The sequence below is a fragment of the Haliotis asinina genome, chromosome 1 (genome assembly GCF_037392515.1).
Source record: "Haliotis asinina isolate JCU_RB_2024 chromosome 1, JCU_Hal_asi_v2, whole genome shotgun sequence".
NCBI classification, from domain to species: domain Eukaryota; kingdom Metazoa; phylum Mollusca; class Gastropoda; order Lepetellida; family Haliotidae; genus Haliotis; species Haliotis asinina.
Window position 1 is genome coordinate 79518656 of NC_090280.1, and position 23000 is coordinate 79541655.

Sequence of the window (23000 nt, forward strand, 5' to 3'; positions counted from 1 at the left end):
AGGCCATTATAATGACTTTGTATGATCAAATCAAATAGTTTTGATTAATGAATAACTAAAATATGCTTGTGTGTATTCAGTAAAATTCTCCAATGTGGTGTAGGATATTTCTTAAACTTTCATACTAGATTATTGGAACTTTTACTTGTTTAACTGCGTCATTTTTTTATGAAAAGAATAAAGTAGGCAAATTCTGACCGTTTCCTGACAAAAACCTTCTTTGCATTGCGAGACTTCAATATTACATTGTTATCAGCTGTTGACATAAACTGTTCACCCATACTATTAGTCCAGATTTTAGCTATCATGAACATTGATGATGTTACGTGCAACTGACCTTGATATAGTTGTGTGAATGATGGCTTCATCTCGCTACAATAGCAATGAGGCAAAGGTTGAAACTTATTTTTTTATAAACATTTTATATCAATGAAGGTTTGCAAGAATTGTTGATTTTCATGTGCTTTGCTAATTCTGCATTCTGTGCCAAAATGTGGTAGATGCATGAATATTGATTATGCAAGGTTACATATTTCTTAAATCTATTGTAAGTTCTCATTAGTTGCCTCTGAGCACCATATTTCCAAATTATTCACCCATAAAAAGGGGGTCTTTCTGCTAAATGGTTTTGTGAAGCAGGTCCATGCATAATAAAGCTCTACTTGAAATTCTTAAAAATATTGACAAGTTACATTGTGGTAAGACATATCTCCAAGCATGTCTGAGCATTTTGAGCAAAATAAAAATGATGAATGAATGTCACGAATATGTGGAGATAGCATTATGTTGTGATAGTATGTGTATAATATCAAAGGTTATGTAGTCCTTGCTTAGACGTGATACTGTGCAAATTCTTTCATTTATTTTAGAAAGTTTTAAATAATATTTACAATGTGAAACAAAGTTATATATATTCAAGTAATCTTGATACATAACTCTTGATAAGTGCTAGTGATTGTTCTGAAAATATCGACACAAGCATTAAAATGTTAAAAAACTAATCCCTTTACCATGTTTCACGTGATTACTCCAGAAAATTAAGAACTGTGTACAAGGATTAAATTCATGCTTATAAGTTATATATATCTTATGCTGACTCAGCACAATTCAAACAATATCCAGTGGAAGCTGTCAAAACCGGCATCTGTCCAACGTGGCAAGTTGTCAACTCCAGCATAAAATCTCAGTCGAGTCTGTGACTTGTACATTTATCATCAGCTCTACAATCCCATACAATGTCTAAACTGGATTATTTTTTCACTCCCAATGAGTGCCGGTTTAGACAGCTTCAACCGTAATGGCAGTTTTTCATATGAGTTAAGCAAAATATACAATATATATTAACATTAACTTTTATGTTTTATGAATATTTAATCATAGGAAATAACTTTCACATAATATTAACAACTGATGCAAAAGTAATCTATGGAAATAACTTTAAAAAACCATCAACATCGCATGCAGGTAGAAATTTTGTTTTAGAACTTGGGTGTTGATTTTATATAACCTCAGTTCAACATTAATAAATCCCCTAAACACAGAAAATACGAAATCATATATTTTACCTTTGAAACCAGATATAAGATTATGCAGAGATCTCAATGAATTGCATATTTATCCATGAATTTCAAACATGTAATCTCCTTTGGGAATAACTAGTAGCACCTAACATTCACTACTGTTCTCCTTATGGGGAATCAAACCCAGACTTCAGACAGCAGCACTCATACCTGGGCCACTTGACATAAACATTTTTCATATAATTGCCAATTTCAAACTAAATTTTTAAAAAACTCAGAAAGATGTAGGGAACTGATATGCTTGTCTTGTACAGCTGTAAATCATATGGAGCAAAATAAGTGACTGTTCATAATGTATGGGGGGTATGAGGGATGGGGCTGGGTTTTGTTGTGATCTTGATTTTCGGGGAGGGTGGGGTCACCCATTTTGTTTTGGAAGTAGCAGGGTCATCAATTTTGTTTGTATACGTACTGGGGACCTGGGTAGCAATTTTGTATATTAGCTAATTGAACAGATATACTTAAAAATTAAGGGAAGGAGTTCACTGATTTTGTACATAACATGCACGGGGGAACAATTCACATGTTACATGTTTCTCAGTAAAAATCATCACAACCCTGGGTCCTAAATTATGAATGCACCCTCACAATATTACTGTATTCAATGCATTTACTCATCGCCTGCAAGGTCACCTCAAAATATGAATATTCAGCTGATGTTTACTAAGGTTAGACCTGGACATTTTCATGTAACAATGACCATTTTGTCCAGGAACAGGAAAATCAAACTAATCATTAAGTTAAGTTGCCAGGAAATGTTTACTTGCTTTGAAATGTGGATGATTCTTTCATATTACTCTGTCAAGCAATCCTTAACATTAATTAATACTAAAGAAATAAAGAAAAAGGTATTACATATCAGCTGCTTCTGTAACATGATATGCAGAATTTCCCTGTCAAACAGTGAGTGGTACACTGAAAATTTTACAGATATAATGGCAATATTTAGCAACTCCCCTTATAAACGATTAATGTTCCATGGACAAGATTTAATACATTAAATCTGGTAACTGTGATTGTGAAACTGAAGCAACATCCTGAATACTGAGAGGGAACTAAACAAAAACACACACACATGAAACAACTGATTACCATTAAGTACAAAATGCTGCTGTGCTGTTTATTTGTGCATTTACTCCAATATGGTGATATGAAATCAAAAGGACCATATTTCAAACATTTCAACATTAGTCAAGCCTATCTTGTACTTGCTTGGTATTTTCACTTTGTTTTTGGCACAGAATCTCAACCTTGGGAAACTGAAGGTAAACAGGTCATGACCCAAAAAGGTCACGGTCAGATCTATAGTAGCCAATCAGGGTATACATGCTATATTGTTACATGGAATGCTATTGGCTCACTCTGCTCTATCTCTCAACTACAAACACACACCACACAAACTCCTGATGTAACTGATAGTGTAAGGAGCTCTCGGCTAGGTTTCGCCAAGACTTGTCACCCTCGCTACTATCACTGTGATATCGTCGGGTTTTCCCCCTGAAAAAATAAAAAACATTGTCAATATACTAATAACCTAATAATAAAAAGGTTTCTTCAGATATTTATTCTATTCTGTGAGCATATCATGTTTATTTCGATGTTGTTGAAAAGATCAAACAACAATTTAAAAATTTAATCTGTCATTATATGAGATTTCTTTTTTGTGTCTTGTTTTTATCAATTTTGTCAAACAAATCAGGACTTTTTACTGATACTTTTTAACCCATAATCAGTTTTTTCTACAACCTAATAGCCAAGTAAGCAGCTCAATGAAGCCTGAATGCGCTCAACAGAAAAAAGAACTAGAATCTGCACTCGACTGAAAAAGTGTAATTCCAAATATGTAACATGTTACATTTGACCACATTCTAAATAGCACTGTGCATTCAGACCTCATTTGATGATGAGATGTCAGCACATTGACAACTGAAATCCGTGTTATAGTACATGACTACCCTAGAGCTAAGATTGCTCTGTGGAAAGGACAGACAGACAGACAGACAGACAGACAGACAGACAGACAGACAGACAGACAGACAGATTTATTCAGTATTGTGGGCCTAACTGCCAATAATATACAACTGACAGATATGATGTTTTACAATGACAGATGATAATTTCATATATAATGTTCTAACAGGTGTTCAAGAAATAGAGCAACTGATGTAATAACATTTGGATCTTTATACCGTAATACATTTATTATGGTTTGGTCACATTGAGGCATGGCATTTAACTGTGGCAAATACTTGTGCTGAATTTCATTGTATTATGTACACTGCATAAAAATATTCACTCAAGAATTACAGTTTAAACAGATACATAGAAATTATTGACCGAGTGTGTTTCTGTATCATTAATATCATATTATTAGCGACAAAAATTGTATTTTCTCATTTTTTAATTTGCATATTTATTAGATTTGGATACCAAGTTTATTAGATGGGTTTATTGCATCGAGAACACTCTCCATTATAATATACAGCTAGTTATACACTTTTCTCTATTTCTCCTGCATTTAACAATACTAAAGTTATGTAGGGATATTCTAATTTTACAAATTACTGTTAGAAGAGACTTATCATTCAGTTGTAAAACATAGCATTCAGGCTCCACAACTGCTTTCAGCTTACAGTAGTGTATCAAATAATGTGAGTTATAAATAAATAACATTGATATGGATAACGGTTTAGATTTGTTTGCAGCAGCTTAATCCAATATCTAAAACATCTTACTTTAGTTAGTATGAACATATCTTACCTACTAGTCTCACCAAGCATAGCCTTGATGGTTGCAAACTTGCCTTACCCTTAAAGGAATGGAACCCTTTAATGGACATGCCCGTGCATTGAGGCATTTGGAAACTGAACCAGGAGTTGGAACAAAAGAAATACCTCTGAAATCTATCCCAGCATCCATCGCTGACATAGCAAACGGTGACATGTACTCAGGGTCGAAGGACAGCTGGTAAGCCTTCTCGGCGATATTACTGGCAGTGGTCTGTACCGTTTCTTCCTTGTGATCCTGGAAAAATACATACACGGGAGATAATTCAGTTGTCATATTAAAAGCAACGGCTAGAAAAAATAACACTTTCAGTTCTTCTCATTCTTTTTTTTTTTGTTTTATGCTGCTGTTTGCGATATTCAAGTAATGCCATGATGCAGTTGCTCAAGTCTGAGCCGAAACCAGTGCCTGACAGAGTGAAGGACACAGAGTCAGCTTTTATTTTAGAGTATTATAACTTGGACATTAGATTAGCTAGAGTGATTTCAAGGAGAACATACATCCCTTTGTCCACTAATTATCTTGTTTTGACAAAAATACTGCAAATGGACATGGCATTGAGCACCAGGGAGGTGCAGGAAGGCTAAGAAAAATGAGGCAGATTGGTATTCTTGTTTCTAACAGCAAACGAAGGAGTTTGGAAAACTTAAGGCTGGATATGAATGACAGAAGAATTGTGGCTGTCTGTAAGGAGACAATGAACTGCATGAAATGGGTTGGCAGAAAAGTCAAGGAATTCCATAACCAATCATGAAACCTGAACAAAAAGAGCCAAGGTTGAACTGGTGTTTACAGCACAGAAATTTTAACAGGAACAATGTGATTTTCCTAAGGTAAAAGTCATTTGTACAACATGTGTAGTGTGTCACATGACAAATTTGACGGGGTGCATAATGAAATGTTCCTTCGTCATTGATGAGTCACTTTTATTTGTGTGCATAACAATTTTTTATAGCCAATTAAAAAAATAATTTTGATTTTGCCACATCCCCATCATCCATCATCCGTCCACTATAGGAATGAGTGTCCGTAAGTACAAGTGTGACTGAATCTACAACTCATTAACACGAGCTAAACTTTCCAAGCTGTATTTTCTGAGAAAAAAAATGAAAAATGTGTTAATCCTTTGTCTCTTTTTCTATCAAATTTGTATTTTAAAAAGTCCTACTGCCTTGGTCACTCTTGAAAAACATGTGAGTGAGAAACATTTAATTTTTTTTAAGCACCCAAACCAATCAGAATTCGACAAATGTATCTAAAGGGTAATAATGGATCTCACACATTCTTTAACATCTAATGTACTAGGTCTAAGACTACTGATATACTAAGTGACAGACAAGTGACATAAGATAAAAACAACATGTAACACAACCTTGAAAATGTTTAGATTTCAAGAGCCACTCAAGTTTTTAAATATGCTGATTCAACACTTCTGGCTTGACATATCATCGGCACATACAGAAAGAGTGCTGATGTAATATTTCTTAGCCTGATATCAGCTTGAAGGGTACACATTTAGTAGGTGGATCTACTACAAATATCAACATCGCTCCTGACATCCTTGTTACAAGGTAGTGTAGATACCAACATGAAGAGCTGTTACTAACACTGTGTACTTTAAACATAGTGTAGAAAGCTTCACAGTCCACCATGTGGGTTGGTTATCTAGCCATTCCTAGCCCACTAAAACATGTATGATATCTGCAGTATGTTAACAAGACAGTCAGTGTGTTCTCAAATAACTCTTAATGTTAATCCAACCTTATCACAGGCAGGGACATCAGGAAGGGGCAGTATGTGTACCCATGTGGCGAATCAAACTGTTTGACAAGCAAATGCTTTACACACAATCATCTCATTACTACTTACACTTACCTGTGAAGATCTGGGATGGAACTGATCTTCAGTAACCCATGCACATCACAAGAGGTGATGAAAGGGATCAAGTGGTCAGACTTGCTGACTCGGTTGACAGATGTCATTGTATCCCGACTGCTTAGAATAATGCTCTTGATGTTGATCACTGGATTGTCTGGTTCAGATTAGATTAATTACACACAGTATTTCCAGTGCCTTGCCACATAAACTAATAGATCTGCATAGCGAATCATTCAGACATTGCCTTGCATCATCTATTATCAAAACACCATTCACTCACAGCAGAACTTACACTAAGTTACAGACTGTAACTTCAATGCTGGTGTCTGAGTTCGGAACATTAATTACTCAGTTTATTTCCTGTGCCTTGTCACATAAGCCAACAGCTATGCATGATGGAATCAGTCTGGCATTACAGTGTATTATGAGCAGAAGAAAGAGCAGAACAATGACATTAAGGCATTAACAGTCAAAGCTGTTCAGAACACGACTATCTAACATCACAGTGTAACATGCATGAGTCACTTGAACATGTTGTTGCCAATCACAGCTGCAGTTTCAAATATCTCATTTTGGCATTGCCATTCAATTTATGTGCAAAAGAACTTTGAAAAACTTCTTGGCAAAATACCAACTTTGATTAATAGCATTTCCAACTGTGCACATAGTAATCTCTTAAATAACAGAGAAAGTGTTGGGTTCAGTTGTTCATTAACAGTAAAGTGTAGGAAATAGCAAAGGTACAGTTCCACACTGGGACATTTGGTCTCAATAGATTCTCAGCAACCAGTGCTGTTCATAAGTCAAGTAATATATAGGCTGGTCAGACTTGATTTGGATGTGCAATGCCCAGAGTATCAATCACTTGATAGTCTGGTCAAGACATCATAACTTTTGAGGCAACTATCACAGTTGGAATACTGCCAAGCATCAGGGCAGTGAGGAAGTTTTGCAGTTGAAGCTTTTGCTCATCACCCCAAAATCTTGGGTTTGATTCTCACATGAGTACAATGTGTGAAGCCCATTTCTGGTGTCCCTGTCTGAGATACAACCCAACTCAATCAACCACTGACTGATGAGTCAAAAACTAAACAACCAAATAGAACCATCATAATCATTAACAATCAAACTGGTGGATGATAGCACAAGCATATGAACTGATGACACACAAGTAACTTAATAACACTTGTGATCCTGAAGGGCCCGTGGCATTCATTCAGATAAATATAAATCCTCACTGTTCCTTTATAAACTCATATTCTATGGGCATATCATTCAAGTAATCAAAGATTACTCCAGTCTCAACCATATTTGATCTATAATTTTTGTATCCTACTTTAGGATCTGAGGATCTCCATTGGAGGGTCATGTGAGATGAACTCTTGGATCTGCCAATCAGCATCAAAGCCTCGTATTTCTTGTTAATGACCAAAATCAGAGACCACAGTAAGATCACAGACCTTTCACTTCACCAAAATGTATATAAAACTCAGTATTAAGATCCCAGCCTTTGATCTCACCCTGACCACGGTGATGTCCCCCATTAACATATCAAAAGTGAGATCACAGGCCTCTGACCTCACCCTTGACCTTACAGATCTAATCCCTCTTGTTACATGTCATTTTTGAGATCTTGAATTCACCACGAACCCGGTGATGATCTTCACTTACGCGTCTGATGTCTTTTAGAAGTTGTTATAGATGTCCAAGATATTTTATGGATTTAAGCTTCTCTATTCTTTGGATGTCATGTCTGGCCAGTTACCTTAACCGTGGAAGTATCCCCCTTCCTGTAACAGGTCATCGCTGTGATCCCCATCCTTTCATCTCCCCTGGACATTTGAGAGATACACTGACAAAATGTCACAAGGGAGATAACTGATCTATGACTTCTACCTTCACCTTGGAGATCAAATTACAACTGTAATGTGTCATCAGTGAGAGAGACATCTTAAAAACTCACCTCGCCTTGATATTGCTGGAATACTGCTGAAAGCATCGTAACTAAATCACTCACTCACTCACTCACCTTGACTTTGGAGATATATTCCAGCAACATGTCCTCCTGCATGTTGTCGAAAAGACCATCTGTTCCTAACAAGATTATGTCTCCTTCTTCAACTCCGAATGACGTACTCTCTGCAACCTCAGGGCTGAAACAGGAAACACTTTCTTCACTTACAATAAATGAATTTACAAAAAAGCAGCCAAGAAACAGAAGTTTGCACTTTTTAAGTACTGGATGTTAATCAACAATTCTGAGATAACATTAGTCAAAGCTTCACCTTTACATACATGATGGGTCAAGTTTAAGGTTAGATGAACATAAAAGAAATTGGAAACGCTTAGTGCAGGTAATCTATTATTTATTCAATTCAAAGTGGATGGCCAGTCAATAAAGAAAAGCAATGGATGTGTATTCTGTTTTAAGTGCAAAACATTAATTCTTTCTGTGGCCACATTCATATTCACTTTTTGAACCCTGACAAAGCTTATTCCATAAGGAAGAGGTTTGCAGTGTGAAAAGAGAAAATATATGCTACTTTGACTAACTACTTTATTTAGATAGTTATCTTTCATTTCCATCAAAGATTTTCCCAAGCAGCTTTCAAACATTAAAGCATTTGTCACTGCTGTTAAAAACTAATTTTTGATTGACTGTCGAGATAATTTTTGTCAGTGTTTGATCTTTACATGAGTGATGTTAAGGTTAGGTAAACATAAAACAAACTGAAAACACACTAGTACCGCTAAGCTATTATTTATTTAGCTCTAAGTGGTTTGACCAGTTAATAAAGATAAACAATGGATGTTTGTTCTGTTTAAAGAGCAAGATGTTAGTTCTTTCTATGGCGACATCAATTTAAAAAGAAGACATAAACATGAAAGCTTACTTTTATGAGATTTCACTTTTTTTAAATTTACGTTTCTGTTCAGTATACTTTACTTAGATAGTTATCTTTTTATCCATTGAAGATTTTCCCAAGCAACTTTCACTCCCAGTTTGTTGAAAAAATATAGAATCGCTGCAGCTTCTTCCATCTCATACCTACCTATCACTGAGTACAAGTCCTTGCTGGTTAGGTGGGGCAACAGCGAGCTGGAAGGGGGTGTTGAAGTAGTGCTGTTGCTCCTGAGACCGATGCACAACCTCGCCTTCACGGATGACAAGGAAGCCGCTGTCCCCAAGGTTGGCAGAGTATATCGTCCTCTCCTCTCGATGGAGTGCAACCAGACATGCAGTACTACTACCTGCATCAAGCAAAAAATGTTTCTAATGACAACTTAGATACTTATCAACAACAATCAGGGGAAATTGGGTTGTCACTGTGTTTATTTCTCTGATATAGTCATGAGCTTGCATTTGGGTATCCAACATAAAGTTACATCATACAGACTCTAAGCAAAGCGGTCCTCGTTCCATCCCTCTAATGCCCTACACCAGGCAAGGCAACAAGTAGTGTCATGATTTCACATTGGTACAACTTGGCCATAGGAATCAACCACTGTTATCATTGCAGTACACAATGAAACAGGGTATGAAATAAGGCCCATCCAACCTCCCAAAACTGGCTAAATCTTTGATGGACGGTCTTAACTTACAGCTGGCCAGCCTTGATGGTCTGGTAAAAAATTTAGATACAGCGCACTCTGTCTTTCTCAGATTGCTGTATACACCTGATGTAACTTACAGTCCCAACATAATTCTTCTTTGTTGTCATCATGAAAAAGCTCTGTATCACAGACTCTCATTACTTTTTTGATCAGGCATTTTGCATGGAAGGGCGCCTTATAAGTGGACTATTATCACTATTTCGGATTTTGGACCAGTGTCAACTCGAAAAGGAAAAAACACTGCTTAATTATCTAGACTGAGCAGGAAGTGTGCTTGGCAAATAAACCTTAAACAACCGTGGATTGGTTTGGGTATTTTGTCTTATTTACTGAGCAGTAAGTCTGCATGGCCGAAAAACCTTGAACATACAACCACTGATTGGTTTGTGCATTTTGCCTAGCAGTGAATGCAGTGAATGCAGTGAATTTTTGATGCGATTAACACTAATTTGTAAACTGTAATTGAGATGATCATACAATTCAGCTGATCAGGCATCAGTGTAAGCATTTTCTATGTAACTCGGGCTGCTGTCTACTTCAGACTTTTTGATATTAGTTTTAACTTGGTCCCAAGCATGTCTGTATTAGAGTGCAATGTAACATGTTCCATACATCTGAGTAAATTCACCATATCTTACAAAAAAAAATATTTTTTCAAATTAAGCATTACGTTTAGACTTGACAATAATAGTTTGGACTTTCAAATATACATTATCTTTAACAGTGACACCTAATGATTCGCAGATTTCTGCAAACTCACTGCATTCATTACTATTCATAGTAACTGAAAACTTTAGTTACTTTCTTTGGATTGTCTGGTCTGGTTACCTGCCCTGATGTCGGGCTGGGTTTTTGGTTTATTTCATACACTGAATGAAGGTGTTACTTTCCACAGGAAGGACTGTGCTGAACTGTTATCTTAGTTATCAGTCAACATACAGGATAACAGATAACAACTGAACTGAGGTCCTTGAGACACATTCACTAATTCAGTCAAAAAAAATTCCAAAAGAACTATTGTGTTGCACTTAACTCCCACACTGAAATCCTTCAACATTTTGCAATCAGAAGTCACTAATTTGAAATGTCTTCCCTTGCAAAGTTAATTAAAATTGTATTCCCCTGCCATTTTGACATCCCTGTATTATTTAATTAATTAATATAAACTAACCCTCAGTTGAAGCATTTTAGTGGTCACCTCTATACCATCAGTTCTGTACCTGGTTCAAAACCAACCGAGCTAATAACCTTTCTATAGTAGATACTTTCTGTTCCATGTATTCCAGGATGAGAACCAGTTAACAATCCACTAATAACATTTACTATCTGTCCCATGAACAGCTCGTATTATAAAACCCAGTTGAGCTGACAACCCACCTATAAGTGGTACTTTCTGCTCCATGAGTTCCTGGTAGCTGGCAGCGATGACTGTGGCTGGAGCCTGTGGACGGAAGCAACCCTCCTGGACCATACGTTCGCATGTTGCCATGAGGATGCGCGGGAATGCTGAGGGATCGATGCCATAACTTCGCCACCCACCAACACCATCGGCTACCCCTAGGGACAGAAAGAGCAATACGCATCACTTGATGTGCTAATAAAGTCTGCATCTGAACCATCATCTCCAAAGGGATGTTTTATAATGAATTACGCTTATTAAGTATATTAGGATCCAACATCAAGATCTTCACTTAGGAGGCCAATATGCCATATATATTTCCACTTGATTGGATAATTTCAGAACCAAACCATAACTGCCTGCTTTCACATAGTGCAATTCAATTACCACAGCAACATATGTCAGGCAGGGAAGCATTTCAACAATAAACAACAAGCATTCAGAAACTTCCATGTATCACCTGTACTGAAAAAATGCCATGTTAACCTTTGCACTACACATATAGTGGATACACTTATAACATCAACAACTGAGCGAGTGAGTGAGTGAGTGTGAGTGAGTGAGTGAGTGAGAAAGAAAGAGAGAGAGATCGGTTTTACCCCCCTTTTAGCAGTATTCGATGTTCTTCACACATTGTACCCATGTAGGGAATCCAACCAGGATCTTTGACATGATGAGCAAACGCTTTAAAAACTAGGCTATCCTACCACCTCCATAACACTAAAAAAAACTGTCGTACTGAGGACCAGTACGTTAAGGTATATTTTCAGAAGGAGGTCAGCAGAAACCCAACTCACTCACTCACTCACAATTTTCAGTACATGTTACTGTAATATGGGCTGTTATAACCTAGCATAAAAGGTTTGGACAAGCTGCTAAATTAGCAGACAGTTCATTTAAGTTTGTATGTTCCAATTGTTTTTGTAATGATCCAGGATAGAATTAGGCCCCAGGAACTTGGTTAAAAGAGACGATTATATCAGGGTGCCATTGTTCAAAGAAATCTTAGCACTAATTTCCATAGCATAATATAGGCTTATGGCAGTCTTAGCACTAAGGTTGTTTTCGAATAATTCTTAACTTACCTAAGAATGAGCTAAATTAATTTGTAGGGTTATTCAAGAATAGCTAGTGTTGGGCTCGTTTCACAAAGCAATCATTACTAAGGTTAACCCACTTACTAGCCTCGCACTAAGTTTACCTTAGTGACTTACGATTGATCACCTTAAAGCTTTGTGAAAGGAGGCCCAGGTAAATATTAATACTTATTTACTGGCAGACATGCTGCTGGAATAATGCACATATTAAACAGAAATTCAAAGGTTTTTGTCCACCTAAATACTGTTTCGTACGTCTAGAAATCAAAGTAGTTCCAACTCTTGTCTGTGTCACAGAAAATACTGTAAATGCTGAAATGAATGTTAGAGTAAATTAAATGTTCACAGAATCACTTATAACCGTATGGCTAGAGTGAAGACACATTCACTTTGAGTGACACTTTAGACTAAGGGCCAGCACTTGGATTGCTTTGAAGATGTATCAGTTTCAAAATTTACAGTAAATAAACACAGAATCCAACTATGTCTAGATTAATGGCAAGCCATGATTTCCTCAGTCTTTGAAGCAGGGTATTTTCCTGGGCCCCATTTGCATTTATATTTTCATTTTGAGGATACGTTTTCTTACAAAAGTCAACTATATGTCTCACACCAAATGTGAGTCTCCTCATACATAGTCCACATTTTTCATTTTTAGAGCTACATCAAGCAATAAAATGTTGCATGCCTGTAGCACCACTAAACATGTTATAGGTTGTACAACATCAAATCAGATTCTGTAAGCCCTTTTTGCAGGGATTCTTCAGTGCAGATTTAATCACCTGACAGCTGTGACTGGTGATTTTGTGCAAAACTGGAGCGTTTTAAATGTACATCCATTCAGTAACTAAACTGAACATATTTTTAAATATTCACTGCTGTCTTTTTTTTAATATGATTACTGAATGTGACCACTGACATTTTCAAGAGACTGACATTTTGTGCGGACCTAGGGTTGGTCAGTTCAGCTTCCTTAGCCTAGTTTCACAATGTTATCCTTGCCCTACGACTGTCTATGTTACAGTATAGTGGTATGATGTCAGTAGAAGCGCTTGTCATATTACGATACCTTTGTGAAACAGGTTCAGTACTCAGAAAAGTATGCACACATAAAATGTAATACCCGTAGATGGCTCAGTTAAAAATATCATTACAAGTCAAGTATTGTGTTAGCTATAAGCACTTTTGGCTTCATTATGTCTGACGCCACTCTGATCAGATACAAACTGATAAGAGTAAAGATGCTGATCTGAAGTGAATTACTTGTGGTTTTCACTATCCATTCTATAATGATGTTAATGTCACACTAGGCGGGTTGATATGATGAGATAGCTAATCAGTTACAGCGTCAATATCACAATGACTCGTCAGTTTTATTTGTATTGATCACTGACGTGTGTTTAAATAACTGTCAGATAACTTGTTAATTACACTTAGCCTTCGACAAACATGGCGTAATTTTGATGTAGCAGGTGATGTTACTTTGATGAACAATTTCATTCAATTTGATAAAAGATATGGCTGGCTATAAAGATAATTGATGCTGTCATTGATGGAAAGAAATATACTGAAAGAAACAAATAAAGGAACACAAGAAAATTCAAGCATTCCTTTAATATTTTTTGTTTTCATTACCAGCTTTGCATCGTGCTGTTGGCGGAAATCTCAGAATAAACAAATTACAACTGCCATGAGGTGGTGTTCCCTTTTTTGTTTCCCTCAGTATCATATTGAATATCAATGCGAAAATTGTGTCGTTTGAACTCAGCTCAGTAACAAAATAAAGTTTGTACACAAAATAAATAAAGGTATCTTGTTATTCATTATCTTGCTTCTAAACTTTATCCATATATTAATCTTTCACCACTTACCAATACCAGCGACAGGAATTATGTTGAATTTTTTCACTTTTTTCAATTTTGGCACCAACATACTTTTAAAATATTTCATTAATTTATCGGAAGGTATTTAAATATTCATAGTCTCCATGATCTGTGTTATCAATAGCCTGAATAAAATCACATGTTTAATGGAAATAATTGCTTTTTCTTTTTCAACTTGTTTACTTACATATGAAATAAATAAATAATGTTAGCCTAGTTAGCAGACCTTGACGATCAACCCTTTGCAATCAATAAACCTAATCACAAGAATGTTATGGCGTGTTAACATAACCTAATGATACACAACTCACGAAAAATATTATGGCACAACATATTGTCCTTATTTTACCAATGGGCCTTCACTTTTGAGTGTTATAGATATGAACACTGCTCCTTATATATTAGAGACTTTGCATATATACTCATCATGATAACAAGGTACAATCCCAAAAATCTTTTGGTGAGTATATTTTTGAAAAAGATTCATTACTGGAGCACCAATGAAGATCCAGCTGTGAATTGATCTTTGGCAACCCATGCTTGTAAGAGGTGACATAGAGGATAGGGTGGTCAGGCTTGCTAACTTGATTGACACATGTCATTGTATCCCAAAAGCATAGATTGATGCTCATGCTGTTGATCACTGGATTGTCCAGTCCAGACTTGGTTACTTATAGACCATATGGCTGTAATACCGCTCAGTCTGGTATTAAACAACCATCCAACCATTCTTTCTTGAGGGTATTTGACAATCAACATAAAAGTTATTGATTAATGGCGACTTTTCTTCCAGATTAGATGCAAATAAATATACAGCTTATTGTGAACATAATCCAGCAAATGTAATTACAAAGTCATTTCCTCACATAAAAACAGTGATGTCACTGAATATTCATATGTGAGTAAATGTGTGATGTTGATACTAAATCAATACTGCCAGCTGTACGCTTCTTTGAAGCATACCGAGCCTGGGTGACACTGTTACAAAAAGGCATACATCAGACCGTATTAGCCGTGGGAGAAGTTTACAACGTTATCTCACCACCATGTCAAATGTTCAAAATATCATTTTAGTTTATTTTGCAGATCAATTAGCTTGCTACCAAGAATATGACACGTAAATGACTTCTGCCTCTCGACTGGATTTTTAAAATCTCTGAAAGATATTCTGAAAAACCTAAAACTGCTAATAAAAATGGTGAATTATGTTGAGTGTGCAAAGGATTCAATGCAGAAAATAGTTCAGATTAAATAAAGCAGTGAATAAATATGTACACAGAAACAGCTAATCAAACAGTTTTCAAATTCCATGCACTGCGTGTGTCTTACTCTGAGTATTATGTCATATGATTGTAAGCTGTACAGCTTCTCGGCTGAAAGTTTGGCACTAATGGCAGCTACCAACACCAGCGTAATATTTTTTCCAGTTGCCATCCACTGAACTTGTTACAGCAACATTGACATTAGACTATTTATATGAAGGTAATATAAAATTTATTATAATTGATACTTATTTAACAATCCAGTGCCAAATACTTATCGTGATCATCATAGTAATCACCTTGGAAGATACGAATGAAGAAAATTCAAGTTAAAATATCTAAAGGATCAGTCTAGCCCATATTGAACACTAAATAGGCAAGAGTGGTCTCATATTACCAAAAAAGTAACTAGTATTACGAACTCAATTTCATTTCCGTAATGATTTCTAAACTCACTGACCATGACACATACTTAATGATCATGCCTTGAAAGAGAAACTTCCTCATCCAAATGTACAATAACCTACTTCTTAAATATAGATCAAAACATGCAAAGACGACAACTGAATGAGCCTGCATGTGGTGCTAGCAGTTTGTGAACACTTGATACCACTGCACCTGCTGGTTATAGGGGTCACTGTAATCAATACACATACAAATCAGTTCATGTTATCATCAAACATACTATGATACTTCTGAGCAGACATCCTATACTGATACAAAAACCTTAAATCATCTAAAATAACAGTATCCACATATGACCTTCACCTTTCTCCACCCTGTACTGAATGAAAAGTAAATAAATGTGCAAAAAAGATTTCTCCTTAATAATAGGCAAGTCTGGAGAAGTGAAAAATACAGAAAACAAGCCTTCTTGAGACGATTACTTTTATCATTATTTCTTAAATCTTACTTGTGTACGTCTGTTAGTGGTATTATAAGGCAGAGAAACAGTATGTGTGACTGAGTGGGTGAGTATGGTTTTACACCTTTATCTTTTGGCAGCATTTCAGCAATATCACAGCTGGGGACACCAGAAATGGGCTTCACTCATCGATCCCGTGAGGGGAATTAAACCATATAATAATGATGCTGACATCCATAAAACTCTCTTCCTAATCCTTATGTGTATCACTATACTGACCTTACATGTGGTTACAACTGTGTGATCTGGTCTGGTTTCAGTTGTTTCTTCCTTGTTTCAGCCACGTTTTGTTCATTTTCACTTACACCATGTGGGGCACAGTGAGTGAGTGAGTGAGGGAGGGAGGGAGGGAGGAAATGAGTGAGTGCCATTACCAACATTGGATCATGGAGGAAGGCAGTACAAACGGGATTCACATAATGTACCAATGAGGGAATCGAACGTGGGCCTGCAGCCAGGTTCTAGCAAATGCTTTAACCACTGGGCTACCCCACCAACACTTGGAGGGCTTAGATCTGAAGTGGGGTCATATCCTGACCCATGTTTGTTTGTTGTTTATCTGTACAGATAAGATGGCGGTCTGTGTATGAAAGAATCTAGATCACACAATCCAGTGACTGACAATATGAGCATCGATCTATACAAGTGGAATATGATGACCAAATAAGTGAGTCTGACCTTCCAATCCTTGCCTCTCGTGAAAAACATAGGATGCTTGGGATCAATTTCAACCCATACAGGACAAATTTAATGAAAAATGGGCCATTCTACTGAAATAAATACATTAGAATAAACGTTTACAAGATTCAAGATTTGATGCACTTGTAACTTAAATGAAAAGTGACCGATGTATAATTGTTAACCAACCAGACTGTGTGATATCTCTGTGAGTCTGATCAAAACAATTAGGTACATTATCAATATCATATCTACTAGTATTTAGATTGGACGGTACTATGAGTATATTGATATACCATTATACGTGTTTCAAACAATAAGTTCTGCAATATTTTTTAGAACTGGTAGTGGTATATTGTGTAATTTGTAGTTTTATAATAAAAAAACAGCATATTTTACACACTACAAAGCGTATGAAAAAGGAGATGGGAATCATTAACTACCTAACCTAAATCATCATTTATTTACTGTTCTCGGAACCATAATATTTGTTAGGCCCTTAGTATACATGCAGAAATTAGAAAACAGATCGCAATATTTGTTGCCATACCGGTGCCAATACATTGTAATACATTTCTTGCCAATATACAGTCCTAATATTTATATCCTTGGCTATATAATTTCACCATCAAAAACATTCATTACATAAATATCATCCATGGTTTTCATAGCCTCAACAAATGGACAATAAAAATAAATATGCCTTAACAGAACTTCCACTATATCAACTTTGTAATTACATGTATGCAACCATGGTTACCAGATTATTTTTCTAATTATAGTTCATCGTTTCAAGCAAATGACCAGTGCTGTCAGTGCTGACAGAGTTCTTGATCACAATAATGATTTTTGCTACTAATCATCATAATTACATTTGGTATAACTGGATGATACCTAGAATGAAAAACAGTATATACCACATGTAAATTCAAAAGTGTGCGAGTCCATCCAAACACTTAGTGGTATAGTTGAAGTATAACCTTCCAAAAGCTTATCACTGCTGACTTATAGGTGACATTGATTAGTCTGGAACTGCCTAGGTCAGCATTAAACCATCACACTCACTCACTCTACGATCCTGTTGGGGCTCCTGTTGTGTTACCTATGGTCTTCAGTGAGTAAGTATAGTTTAACACCGCCTTTACCAATAATTTAGCAATATTCCAAGAGACACCAGAAACACACTTCACACATTGTACCAGTGTTGGGAACAGAACCTTCATTATGAGCAGGAGTGAGTGAGTCTAGTTTTAGACAATCCAGTGATCAACAGAACAGCATAAGCACTGATCTACCTAACTGGGATACATCTTGACTAGCCACCCAATCCTGCTAGGTGCCTCTTACACCAAGCATGGGTCACTGAAAACCAACTGTAACTGTAAGCCAGATCTTCACACTCACAGGTCCTTCAGCGTGGCACGCAGTTGATCTACTCATAAGGCTACCCCACTGCCTGAAGAGTCTCCTGCAGCCAGTGCCTGTTGCACAATGATACCAAGTGGACAGGTCTAATAGACTCAGTGACTTGTGTGTGGTAACCTGACAGAATGTGAGCAAGGTAAAGCTCATGTCAATTACTAGTCAGTGAGGATCTGTTTGTATATTCATATGCTGACATGCAGATGTAGAGTGTGTCTTCTGCACTTACATTGTGTGTTCACTCAGATACCCCTCCTGATCAGGCTTTTTGTTTAAGCAATGTCATTGTCAACATTGTCGGGGCAGTAAGGTTACAACATTGTATTGACCCAACAAATCTTATCATGCAACACTTCATAACAGGGATTACACTTAGCAAATACTGATCCTAGTACGTTTGGTGGTTGAGTCCGATACAGGATTCAAACCCACTTTCTGGATAACTCACCTAGTTACCAGCACACAAAGCACTGGATCTAACCCACTAAGCCACCACAGCTTCAACAAGATGGAAGTTTGATAACTGGTTGTCTGGATCATGTTCTTTGTGTAGCCATTTGTGTGTATTGGACCACTTTCTGAAAGGATTTGTGTATTCATAGCTTCGGCCATTGAGTCCATGCCAATTTCCCATTGTCTGAGAATGTGTAACCCCAAATACTACACACTTTGTTATGAAATGCACTGAAAGTCAAGGTATCCATGTTGGAATATTCAAAGTTCTTGATTTAGGGAATATATATTAACAAAACAGATGCAAATTCCCAAATAAAACCCAAAATGCCAAAGAAATCCCTTTTTCCATGGACAATATCCAACACTGCACACATAAACACATAAGGGACTGACAACCACTTGTGGGATCTGAAGTCAATCAAACTGTAGAGAATATACATGATAAATGCAAGATGTGCTCCTATGAAACAGATAGTACTATTATATTTCTCATTCTTCAGAACCAACTTAATCTTCACTTAATCTGAGTACAGGGCCTTGGTATTGACATTAGTGATTAGATACAAAATCAACAGCTAATTTAGTAATTATCCCAGTTATCTCTGGAGATCACAAAATTCAATGAACAAAGACTTACCATTTTATAACACTGATACAAAAAATATAGAAAATAGGTGAGTTTAGGCAAATTTCTGCTCTTAACAGAATTCCATTCATATCATGTTATCAGCTGAATGCTGGAAGAACGCCCAAGGTGAGGCAGGTCCTAGATGTTTACAACTTTGGTGAAATGCACGAGCTCAAGTACATGTATTACCCTTCCTTATCCCACCGCCCTTGGGTGAACTGAGGACATAGCCTCCACGAACATGATAAGAGACAGCCTCTTGAACATGGCACAGACCTACAGAAATACAGGCTAAACAGATCATTACAATCCTTTCACTGTTTAAATTCTCATCAGATCATTGTCTTAGTTAATTTATAGGAATAATGTTTATTCAAAAATAAAAAAGTAACTTCATTCTACCTAATCACTCCAATTCATTATGACTGACAAGGGAGAGTAACTCTAAACATGATTTTCACAATCCTTTGAAAGAAAACAAGGTCATAAGCTTGTTCAGCATATTCAGGTTGTTTCTTGAAAATGCTTGAGAAGAATATTCTCAAACACAACAGCTTGAAACAAAAGTAGCATATTATCGCTGATTGACTTTTAAAATATTTTAAATAAACACAACAAACTTACCAGGATTTATTCACAACTCGTACAATATTGAAAATGTTATTCCCTGTTAATTCTGTACGTTAAACTTTCTGACATCATAAATAACATTCTGACATCACCTTCATCATGTTCATTGACCAGCTGCTTTTACAAGAATGGCAACTGCATACAAGCTACCAACATATTTACATATTTAGAGAATGGTTTAATCACTGTAGCATAACCATGATATTTTTTTCTTTACTTATCTTTCTTTTTGATATTCATGATATTTGGCATTCAACCATCACCAACATAATTATGATTGTGTTTTCAGCCATAAGTAGTGTGTTATAAATCTTAAACTCATTAGAATTTGCCATGTCAGTTTAATCAAACTCCACAGTCAATATGTTAACTCATGTCACATTGATCAGATTACCACCCTAAAGATGCCAACAGTCACTGGTCAGATTCTGATGACACTACTTCCGAACAGACTGAAGGTAAGTAACTGAATCACTGGTAAAAGAGACTGAAGCATACCTTACACATAGAGGATTGCCACCCTGGAAAACATCCACCTCTTCTTCACAGAAAAACAGACAAAAATCCACTCTTACCAAACTGCTGTAGTTAAAAGTTTTAGTGTGTCCTGATCTTTGATCAATATGTTTTTTACAAGCATTGTTGTATTTATTCTTTAGGTGGAATTTATTAGGGGTGGATTTTGTCCAGGTGGATTTTGTTCTAGGTTGCAATTTGGAGTGGGGGTGGGGGGTGGGGTGGGATTTTGATCAAGGTAGATTTTGCCATTGATTCATGTACAACAAGCACAAAACTGTCATTATGGTAACATAAGACACGTTTAGGCTTCTTTTAAAGAAATGCTGCTTTAACTTTTATGCGTAACAACACATTGGTAACAAACCACCTACTACACCATTGTTTCTCTTACCCAAATGTAACTGACGACGTGCCAGGATGCTTAAAATCACTATTACGCAAGTGAATGACAAGCCTGTGTAATGAAATATATACGTTGCAAAAGCTTGCAAACCAAAACAAAGAGCACGTGGGACAAGAAATAAACAAGTTGACGTCTATCAATAATGACGCGAACAAAGAGCCGGCTGTGCGAGATGTTCAGAACCTACCTATGACATCCACTGTTTTGTTCTTTGAAATGAAATAAGCATCATCCCCGAATGCCCATTTCCTAGTGTTCGTGGATTTGGTTATTGTCTTCGAAAATCCCGAGGATCCAGTTACCAATTGTAGAGGTTCCCTTGCTCTTTCTCTCTGAATCTGAAGTTCACTGTGAATTCCTGTTGCAATCGCTCGGGCTAGAAGCCTGCCATACAGCGCTACTGAGTGCATGACAAGCTGTCTTCACATCACTTTGAAAAGTTCGTCTGTCACATCCTCCTTAGACAAGATTATCTCTGTATCTAACCGCATGCGTATATGTCCTATCTCAGCTGGTCGCCGCCATCTTTGTCTCCTTCGTGACGTCACATGACCTTTGGATCCAAAGGGAGGTAAATAGTGCCAAGTAGACTTTCCTACGGTTGATTACTCTATTTGGGTGCTTTAAAATAAAGAATAAGGTTTGATTACACCTAAATAAAATAGTTTGTACCTCCACGATGTCATACATCACACAGGACAAGCTGTCATTTGCCCATACATATCGTCGTTATCTTTGAATATTCAGTCACAGGAAAGGCAACAATTATGATATTTTCTATTTTCCTTTGTAAGAGACTAAATAAAGTTTATATGTTCGTAGGAGAAAGCATGAGTGATGGAACCGATATTTTTATACCATCACGTGTTACGTCATGCTTGTTTTCTTGCTTATATTCAGCTATGTTCAAACGAATGTAGTCGCTTAAAAAGACATAGATGAACAGCGTGTTGACAGTTTTGCTAATGCTTGATCACATATTTGTTACTTATGCATGTACACAACTCAGTAAATACAAATGTAAAATCGATATACTCAGTATTCTAGTCAAATTGATAATATTTCCACACACAGATGGCATGAAAACTGAAAACCCCCACACATATAATGAAAAAATATTATTTAATTGATTCAAAACTTTGAAACACTGAAAAACACATGTCAGTGTAACATACTCTTCATTCCACAAGGTTACATTATGCAGGGAAAACACGAACGATCACTGGTGGGCGATATTTAGTAGTTTTATTAGACCATACTAATATATTTTAGCTATATATTATACCAGAGACCATATATCAGATCTATTATATGGTCTCTGATCATACCATACACACCTATTGAAGCGGCTGGGTTCGATTGCCAACATATGTACTGTAGGTACACTGTGTGAGTTTAGTTTTACGCCGCTTTTCAACCTCTTAGCAATATTCCAGCGATATGACGGCTGGGGACACCACAAATGGGTTTCACACACTGTACCCATATGGATAACCGAACGCGGGTCTTAGGTGTGACGAACGGACTCGTAACCACTGGGCCATATGATGATCACGTTCCTGTCATGCTGAAGGTCAAAGTTCGATTCTCTATGTGGGTACAAGGTGAAGGCCATTTCTGGCGTCCCCCCCCCACAATATTGCTAAAAGCGACTTAAAACCTCATTTACTCATTATACGTTTTTAACAACCCTTCTTAGCACCACAAGGTACTTGTTTGCTGATTGCTCACACGGATATCTCAAAGAGGTTCAGTGTCGTACATAAAAGGATTCAGCAAATAGGTGACAATATGGCCATGACACACTGTTCCGTTGTTAACAATCCGCCATTCAATAG

General features: G+C 36.7%; 1 protein-coding gene across 1 annotated transcript; it reads right to left on the reverse strand.

Moving 5' to 3' along the window:
• Positions 1-1545: 1545 nt before the first annotated feature.
• Positions 1546-21708, reverse strand: LOC137274084 (protein phosphatase PTC7 homolog). The gene is made up of 6 exons (XM_067807116.1): positions 21350-21708; positions 11238-11417; positions 9299-9497; positions 8275-8398; positions 4475-4604; positions 1546-3077 (listed from the first exon to the last, which is right to left on the reverse strand). The coding sequence occupies exons 1-6, from the start codon at positions 21570-21572 to the stop codon at positions 3016-3018; spliced, it is 918 nt and encodes a 305-aa protein (XP_067663217.1). The 5' UTR covers positions 21573-21708; the 3' UTR covers positions 1546-3015.
• Positions 21709-23000: the final 1292 nt, after the last annotated feature.

Coding starts and splice junctions, on each gene's coding strand:
- LOC137274084 (XM_067807116.1), bottom strand. CDS start 21,572: ATGCACTCAGTAGCGCTGTATGGCAGGCTTCTAGCCCGAGCGATTGCA. Junction 11,418..21,349: donor CAAAACAGTGGATGTCATAG/GTAGGTTCTGAA, acceptor TTCTGTCCCTAG/GGGTAGCCGATGGTGTTGGT. Junction 3,078..4,474: donor TGCTGGGATAGATTTCAGAG/GTATTTCTTTTG, acceptor TTATTTTTTCAG/GGGGAAAACCCGACGATATC.